The 10012-nt window shown below is 38.2% G+C and overlaps 1 protein-coding gene across 1 annotated transcript in view; it reads left to right on the forward strand.

Moving 5' to 3' along the window:
* KLHL3 (kelch like family member 3) overlaps positions 1-8463 on the forward strand; it is a 67890-nt gene extending 59427 nt beyond the window's left edge. Inside the window, exon 16 of the mRNA XM_083351738.1 lies at positions 3017-8463. Coding sequence (XP_083207864.1) covers positions 3017-3045 — 29 coding nt within the window. The 3' untranslated portion in view covers positions 3046-8463. The remainder of the gene's footprint in view (positions 1-3016) is intronic.
* The last annotated feature ends 1549 nt before the right edge of the window (positions 8464-10012 follow it).

Genomic DNA, 10012 nt, shown 5'->3' on the forward strand with positions numbered 1-10012 from the left:
AGAGAAATAGGGAGGAAGTAACCTCCACACACACTTCCCAGTCCATGCCACCTTCTTGTGCAGTTCCACAACCTGTGCCAGCCCTGATCCATGCCATCCCCACACACTCTCCCTGACCCCATGTACCTCCCCAGACCCATGTAGCACCTCTTGTGTACCCCCACAAACGCTCCCCCCCATGCCTGTCCTATATGTCTTCCTCTTGGTGCACACACCCTTCCCAACTTACATGACATTTCTTGTGCACCCCCACATACCAAGTCTTGATTGAATGCGCCCCACATACTCTCTCCCTTCCTCATTGAGCAACAGCCACTTTCCTACTTGCTGGCCTTGGGAGTTGCAACTTCCTGCTGGCCTCCTCATATGCTTTCTTCCTGCAAGCTTCCCACAAGTAAAATGTGAAGTTGGCAGGAATTGGAGGGAGGGAGAGAGGGAGATTTATGATGTACGCTGCCAGCTTCCCACAGGGAATGGGGAAGTTGGCAGGAAGTTGGAATTCGTTCCTGTTCCCACTGCTTTTTTGCCCACCCATGATCATTCTGTTTCTCTGTTTAAGTAAGGAAATATCTCGGAAACAATGGCCCAACAGGGAATGGGCTGCCTAATGTTTTAATAAAGATTGAAGTAGCCTTTAGTAAGAGTCAGAATAAATTTACAATATATTAGTACTTTCACAGTCTCACCTGGTTTTTATAGCAAATCTTGAAGATTCTCTCTCAAAATAGATAGAAGGGAGAGACCATTAAGACAGGCTTTGGAAAATGCGTAAGAAACTTGGGATAAATAAGTGATCTGTTAACTTTTCAAGTCCTAATGGCAATCCTTATGGAAGAGGCCCTATCAGAGCACATGGCCTATATCATCTGACCTATAATTATCCAGTAATATTAATAAAGAAGAGCCCAGTTGAAGTCTACTAAATAAAATGACAAGCCAAACTATAGCTTTGACTTTCAACAGTTTAGTTTCTGTGTCAGAATGTATCAGGGACACATCTAGGAGTAAAAAGACATCAGAAAAAGACTGCCCTTTTTCAAAAGGAATGAAGTTAGAATAAAGGCCTTAAAAAGAGATCTTAAAAAGACTGTAGTTTTTCAAGGGGGATGAAGTTAAATAAAGCTCTAATTATACCCCATGCAGTAATTACATGACAGCAATTGGAATGAATAATAATTTGATGGCAGCTGGAATAAAATTGTCTCCCTGCATCCACTAAAACTGCTGGGATGCTTTTGGGGTCACGGAAGGTGTAATTCATTATAGAGGCTTGAAAAATATCTCCCACAATTTTTAAAACATCTCACCTGCTTAGTGTCTTTAGACACAATGAAAAGTGTATCTAGAATAATTTACCATTCAAGTCTGTCACTAACACATGGTGGTGATGTTTTTCAAGCCTTTACAATGAATTAGAACTTCCCCATGACCCCAACAGACCATATTTTTTCTATTTTTATTAAAATGCAAATTCTTAATTAAAACACAATGTATTTTTTCTTAGCAGTAACAGTATAATAGAGTTGGGGATTCGTTGTGTACCATAGCTGTGGGGCTGCCAGAAGCCCCTGAGCTGCAATGAAAAGGCTAGTTCTGCCCAGTGCAAAACTGCACCCGGCACAGGGAAGCCACAGCCCAGCTGCAGTCGACGTTGCCACCCTGCACTCGGAGGCCCCCGCTACAGTCCGCCACCCCAGCTGACTTTCAGAGTCCTTTTATTCCTGCTGCTGCATGCCTGGCCTGGCCTGGCCTTTCACAAGGGCATATGAGGCCCTCTTTCCCAGGTTTCATAAGGAAAATGCCATGTCTGATCTGGAGAAAAAAAAACCTCCTGTGGCCAGCAGCTGACTCATGAAAGGCCAGGCGGAGCAAGAAGATGGTGAAGGTTGGCTAAGGCAACAGGGCCTGCGAAGTGGAAGCAGCCAAAAGGGCATAGATGGCAGGAGAGAGGTGGATAGAGGGAGTTGAAGAATATAAATTTATGAAGGGTTAGTGTTAGGGATAGGTGTTCTGTACCAGCCTGCTACCGGCCCTGCAGAAAAGGCAGGGACAACCCCTTTACAAACGGCAAGAGGCTGGAATTAAGCCTGCCAAATTTATTAAGATAAAACAGAGCAAAACAAGACACCAACCATGAAACAGGAGCTATGAAACAGGAACTAATCAAGTGGTTGCCTTCAGCAAACCAGCCCTCCCACGCATTCCCCTTTTATACAGTTCAGGGCGTGGCTTCTCTCTGCCTCCTTCCGAGGTGCCCCATTGCCTTCCTCTGTTTACTCCTGATTGACTGCCTCCTGCGTCGGGCGTCCTTGAACAGGGCCAGCTGTCGGTCATCTTCATCCATGCTGTCAGGCTCACACAGCTGGGTCTCTGTCGTGACCAGGTGGGAGGGGCCTGGCTGAGGGCTCTCATCAGCAAGATCTTCAACCCCCTCAGCAAGCTCTTCAACACCCCCCTCCTCCTCTAAGTCGTCCGACCCAACTGCCGAACCCACAGACTGACCCTGAATCACAACAATAGGATTAGTGTGGGTGGGCTTCTAAGCACCTGAATTTTGATCACTACAACAGCCATAATTTCAGGGACTGGTTTGCTAGCACTGCCGTAATTTTGACAGATCACTGAACAAATGTCTAGGACTACCTATATGGTTGTTTTCATTGTTTTTCATTTATCATTTTATAACCAAACAATCTATTTCTTAAAGGAAGCAAGTTAGCAATTTCTAGCAATTACTCAGTGATTAATTTAAAAACGGTGACAATTTTTGTTAATTCCTTCAGGGCAGTACAATATTATGCTTTCAGTCAGTAATAGCTCCCATCAGTGGTATACGTATGGCAGAATAATATGCCTTTTTGGAGTCTATCTGCTGCAACAATGATAAGCAAAGGAGACTTCATTTGTGAAAGACTCTCTAGTTGAAGACTCGAGATCTTGAATGTTGAAGTGAAAATTAGTCTCTAATCAGCTTGAATGGAATGCATTGAATACACATTTACTATCTCTCATGCAGGTGTAGCTGTGATCCACAAACCATTGTGACACCTATTTGTGTGAATGCAACGCAAGAAACGATGTCCGTCTAGCTTGAGGTGTTTTGGAAGAAATGGAGGATTTTTAATTGCCATACTAACACTGCACTTCTAGCCTGACAAACATATATACTAAGAACATCCCTTTCTGTTCAACATGCCACTGCTGGGAACAAATTCCAGAAATAAGGTGTTGCTTATTTTGTGGGTGTTCTGTTCTGTTCTTGTGTGAGCTGTTTTATGTACAGCCAGGATTGAGATTGAAGTGAATTTCTCAAGAAAGAGGATATGTTTCTCTACAGCTTGTGACTGGGAGAAACTTTTTTAAAGAATTCTTTACTACTGACAGTGAATTGAGTATTAGATATAATTTTTTACTTGGTTATAAGTACTTAATTACACCCACAGAAACTAGAAATTTAAAAATACCCATAAAAACTCTCCGGGAAGCAGGCCTGAAGTTTATTTGCTGTATTGTATCCAATCTGTGTACATATCCTACTTAACTACTGTAAATGTATAATTTTGGGTGCTGGAAGTATCCACTATATGATTTTTCTCTTGAGGAAAACCCCAAACTCATCAAATTGGCTTGATGAGCCAAATAGTATGTTTCTCTGAAGTTCAAATGCCCAAACACCAGAGACACCACTGAAATGTTGAGAGAGACCTACTGCTTTTTGAACAGACATTTTTCTTCAAGGTTGACTTTTTAATGGAATGATGGGGGAATGTAATATATTTGTTGGCAACAATTGAAAAACCAATCAGAAAAAGCAAGCTGGACCTGCAGTCTGTTTTTTGCTACTGTGATATTGCTTCATCTTCAACACTGTAGAATGATGGAAATATGCCACCAAATTCCAGAGAACTTTGCAACTTTTATGATGATTTGGGGATTTCAGGTGGGACCATATGCTACTTCAGGAACAGAAGCAGTAATGTGCCAGGATGATAAGGTACTACCAAGTAAAAGGGCAGAGGGAATTTGGGGCGAGGGTTTTCTGTGGAAATGCATCTTCAGAAGACGAAATAGGATATCAAGAAGACTGGAACAATCATCTAGGAAATCCCAGCTAAGCTTTGATTAGAAGGAACTGGATTCCTGCATATACTTCTCATGCATTTGACCATACATCATCAGTTGGCCAAGATATTTAGAACTTTTAGGTGTCTTCCACTTCATCATTTAATTCTTCCAGCTAGAGCTATCATTTTAAATGTTATCCATACTTTTACTGTTCTTTGTGTAAAAAAAGTTATTTGGAATTAATTTATTCTAAAAAGGAAAGGTAAGTGACTCTTCGGAATAGGGAAAATATCCAGCTATACAACTTGACCTGTATCCGATTCCATTCTAGCTGTTTTTTAAAAAAATCAAAATTATTATCACATGGAAAATGATTCTTCCTAAAAATATGTTAGCTATTTACTTCCAATTTTTCAGTCAGCTAATATTCCCCAAAGCACTATTTCCCTATTTTTCACTATCTTTTTCTTAAATACATTTTGTTTTATTTTGATTTAAGAAAAGCATTTGTCTTTCAGCAACTGTGAAACATTAGTGAAGCGGAAAATGCAATAGAACATAATTTTCAGTAGGTGTTTCTAAAGGCAAGACTGGATTATTATTTTTATGAGGGATTTCTTTTTTTAAAAAAAAAACACCTCTACATCTTAAAGTTACTTTTTGTATATTGGAAGAAAGGGTATAGTATCAAAGGGTAAGAATGCACATAGAACAATCCTAGCTGCTATTTAAAACTCTTTGAGCAGTAAACTGATTATTGTCTGTTTAACACATACATACACATACATACATACATACATACATACATACATACATACATAAGGTAGAATATATAGCATTTTCTTCATTTGAGTTTCTTCCTTTTTACTAAGGTAGCCTGTCACTAAGGAATTGTTTTTCCGAAGCTGGGAACAAATACATTGCATCAATTGCATTTTCTGTACAGAGTTTGAGGATTAATGAAATACAGCTTCCTTTTCTCCACATAGGAGTTCCATCCAGAGTCATTGAATATGGACCTCCTGTGGCAAATCTCTAGTTCTGAGGAAGATTTGGGAATTCTGTGGAGATTTTGACAGGGCTTAGCCAGGCCTGGCTTGGATGTTTATTGCTGAGCAATAATGAGTTGAGTCAACATAGTTTAACTGAAAGCAAATAAGTTATATCCTGCCTGAAAATTAAATGTGAATTAGGACTTTGCATGTGATGGTAGTAAATAACATTCGGTGCTTTATAAACAAATAGACATGGAACAGGATTTAAACTTCATATTTTCCCCTCATTGCCCACACAAACCTCTCTAGAAGATCTACTGGACATCATAAATTTTGATCAAAAATCTCCAGGGTGTTGTCTGAGTACAAATCTAGCTGTCCCCATTGGGCGAACATCTGGGTGTGATTTTGTTAATCCTGCCTGTAGCACAGGTGAATCACTCAACAGGTGGAAAATGCTTCCAATAATCTGCACATGAAGACCACAGTATGTAAACCAGTTAAGTCTTTGAAATAACAATGAGATTTTTTTTCTTTGTTTTTGCTCTATGATGCTAATTGAGGCATTTGTGCAGTAGTAAGATGTCATATTTACCTCATTTGATGATGCAAGTATTTCTACAAATGTATATGCATTAAAATCCAATTTCTTATCAAAGCTATATGCATACTACATTCCACCACTGATAGGCAATGTATTTTGCTGTCTAGCTCTACTATAAAGTGGCCCCTATGATTGCATGTGACAAACTGGGTGTGTGTGTGTGTGTGTGTGTGTGTGTGTGTGTGTGTGAATTAGAAACTCGTATGCTGGCTGTTCATAAATGGCATTGGTTTCAACTAAGAGCCACTTATCACTAGCAAATGGTATGTGTCATTCTTCTGTGGGTAAACTTGCAGGGTTAATGCAAGCCAAGTGACCTCATTTCTCAGCTATGCAATATTAATAATTGTGACACAACAACCAGCTGCAATTGCCCTTTCAAAGCGCTTTTGAAATAACTTTCATTTGCACCATGCCAATTCTGAGCTGCAGCTTTTCAAAGATTGCCTTTTTATAGGGCTTGAAAATACAGCTTTAGAGCTGGTAAATTTAAATGTAATTATTTTTGTAAGATAATTCTTAATGAGTTCTTGGATCTCTTTTGATGTTGGTGGCAATTATGATTAGTGTCTAATCCTTACACCATGGGCCCAATTCTCATCAGCCATTTATTTATGATGGCTTATGGAAAGGACACAATCCTGCTCAATGTTAATTAACAGTGGACTGTTACCTCTGTATTAGTAAGATTTTGAGCCAAGGCACATAGCTATGCCTGCATGTTTATTGGCTTTTTTTTAAATAGACATAATTTGGCTTCATTTTGTATGTCAGGATTGCTTTATTTTTCTCTTTGGTTCTCTAGTAACAATGTGCTCTGCAGCTAAATGCTAGAGACAAATTTAGAAGTAAAGTTTCTTTCCAAGAGGGCTTTGAGAGAGCTAATCTTATTCAAATATTACCGACTGAAGCTGTTTTACAATCTCCTGTCCAAAAGCTGACTCAGTGATTGTGAAATGATCTTCCATAAAACTTGGGTTATAGATGAAAAACTTAAAAGCAAATGCAAAAGACTGTTTTTACGTCTGTGTTCAACATATGCTCCTAAACACTGCAGATTTTCCTTTTTGGAAGCTTCTGCCATAGAATCCCCCCCCCCCGGACTTTAAAGGAAATCTGTATATACCAACTTAATTGGCATGGATACACTATTTCCTCTTTAGTTTTCCCATTTTGGTTGCTGTTCTAGTTTTATTAGGTGATACATAAATGGGCTGCAAAAATCCAGAGTTTTCTGTATGTCTCTGTTGCCATCTAGTTGCTGCCTGGATTATTTTTTTAACCAGAGATCAATGAACAGCCCAATTCCACTGATGTTTCAAACTTAAGAACTTTCAGCAGTTTAGAGGTTTGCAAGCAGTGAGCTCTTTGGACCAGCTTATGTCTAGATGTTAAAGCACAAAGTACTACTGTATTTAAAATGAATTCAGAAGCAAGTGCTGTATATGTGGCATCTGTAAATGGAGCTAGTTTCTCTGGCTAGTATTATAAATTAGCTGCTAGTTTTATTTGAATTTGGGTATAAATTGGCTTAGGTCTGTGGTGTCAACTGCATCATATTGAAACCGTGCCCACCCCATTGCCGTCAATGGCAAAAAAGTCACAATACGTCACTTGACATTACAAATTTGACACCCCTGGCTTAGATAAATCTTAGACAGGTTAACTGAATTGCATTTGTATGTAACTAGCTTTAGCCAGATTCTGTTATATAGATGTTCAGTAGACCCTGAATAACACTGCATGATTAAGCAGTAAAAAGGGAATTATTTTTATTTTTTGCACTATATATATACTGAAGACTTGGGATATTATATTATTTACCTTTTCAATCGAATGCACATGTCCACTACTTTAATGAGCTTGTTTCCTATTTATGGGTAGGAATCAAGACTTACTTGAAGGCACTGAAAAATAATTTTTAAAAAACCTTTTTTTTTAAAAAAAAATCACATTTGGAGCATAACTCAAATTAACAGATTGGGGTAATATAAAGGGGCAGGTTGCCAGTAGCTCTTGCACAATATTTGTTTCTGAAAACACGAAATGATTACTTTTGGTTGAATTTCAGACATTCAGAGATTGTCTTGCAATCCAATTTCCAACTGGATTCCATAGTTTGTTCCTAAATTATCACTCCAAATTAGAGTTTAATCCTGGATTATGGATAGATGATGATTTGTTGCCATGCAAAATCAGGAGGGAACCTGTAAGATGCTGCTGGTGCTTATAATGGTTTGGTTAAGGATGACATCTGAATGTGCTCAATATAAGTACATGATAAGAATCCAAAACATTCTTTGTTTCCAATATCCTAAATTATTTTTCTGTGTGGTAGAAATAAACGCTAAGAGGTTTAATTTATAAATATAATGTTTAAGATACAGTTTAAGATTAACAGAAGATTATAAAGGCAAAGCTTTTTTTTAAAAGAATAAACTAGACTGAGATACAATGTAGCTGTGATCCTGTAGTATTTACAGCCCAATCCTCTGCATGTTTACTCAGAAGCAAGTTTCATTTTAAAGAATGGGAGTTAATTCAAAATAGAACTGCACAAGATTGCAGTTGTAATTAGCTTAATGGGTTGTCCCCTTCAATCACATTGGCACATGACATTGATTTGATGACTCTTTATACCTGATTACTGCTGTGGGAGGAACTGGTTGCTGGTGCGATTCTGTTTTTCCCACTTGCCTTTCTTTCAGCTTCAAGACTTCATAAAACATGTTAACCTGTCAACAGGAAGTTATGTGTACTTTCTAGCACATTGAATTTTGGTTGAATAAAGTTGAGCAAATGAAACTGATGTTTTATTTTTTCTGATCCTGTCAAAGATTTCAGTGAGAGAAAATGTGTGGAAGTGTATTTTTTTCCCAACGATGAAGCTTCAGTACTATCACTTTCTGCATCCAGGCAATTACAACACATGCACCTTATAACTTAGCTAGCTCTATGATTAAAAACTCTTGCCTTTCCTGTTCCTTCAGGTGGCCAATAGAAACATTTTTTTTGGGGGGGGGGGAAATTATATTAAAGGCTTTGGTAAGGTGCCCATTGCTTGGAATGAGTAAGAAAAAGGCAATGAAAACGTTGGCTGAAGTGAATTCTGTCTGCAAGAGATCTTCAGGAGAAACTGCTTAAAGTTGGAATGAAAAGTGGCAAGCTGTAACTGCACTGCTGTGGGAATTGATGGGTTGAGAAACATGGATACAAACAGCCTGAGAAAGTTTACAAACCAATCTCTTGAGAGCTTTAGTTGCTCCAAATTTCATTGCTTGTGGAAGTTGATCTGCAGTCTTCCAAAACTCCCTTTTGAGTACACACTAAATTGTCTATGGCAGGGATAGTCAACCTTGGCTCTTTTATGACTCGTGGACTTCAAATCTCAGAATTCCTGAGCCAGCATAGCGTAGCTGGCTCAGGAATTCTGGGAGTTGAAGTCCACAAGTCAGAAAAGAGCCAAGGTTGCCTACTCCTGGGCTATGGCAATGAAGAGCAGTTGTGTGAATTAAGCATTTTATATATTTATTCATAACTGATGCACACTCAATTGTTCTTATGCTCAGATGTGCATAGCGCTGTAATCTACATACACAGTTGTGGAAAAAAAACATGTCAGGAAGTAGTTGAGGGGATCTCACTATATAGCTGTTTCTTGTATTAGCAGTTACATTGACAACATGTATACTCCACAATATTCTTTGGGGAGAGGCTCACAAAACTACCCCAAAAAGAATACCCAGAGGAATGTCCACCTGTTTCCACTGTTGATTAAACTGAAGGTGGTTCTTTCAGAAAAAAAAATGAAGATATGTCCAAATGCCAAGACTCCCACACTTATATGAATAAAATTCACCAGCCCAGCCCTTATTTTAATAATAATTTTTAAAGGATTTTACAAAACTATGGTTAAAATGAAAAAAAAGGTCCTTTACCACAGATAATTTGAAAAGCACCAGGCTAAGACACACTTATGGACAACAATATTTTTAAAACATCAGAATATATTCAGTGAAAAAGCGATATGTAGAACAGAACCTATTCTCCATCTTTCTTACTGAAATTTTAGTTATATACCATGATTCCTTGGAAATAATGTTCCCCAATGATAATATAATTTAATACAGATCTTCACAATGGGCAGTGCAGGTTCAAGTCAAATACTTCCCATATGTTGTTTAAAATTTGCCATTTCTGTGAATCCAGCTTTGTGTAGCTAATTTTAGACAAGTTGTGTATCTAAACCTAATTTTAACAAGTAACAATTAGAAGTCAACTGGGCAATTAACCAACCAATCAAGAATGATTCAAAAATAGCCTTTTTAATAAATTTATATATTTTTAT

This window comes from Vipera ursinii, assembly GCF_947247035.1.
Source record: "Vipera ursinii genome assembly, chromosome: 2".
In the NCBI taxonomy this organism is placed as follows: Eukaryota; Metazoa; Chordata; class Lepidosauria; order Squamata; family Viperidae; genus Vipera; species Vipera ursinii.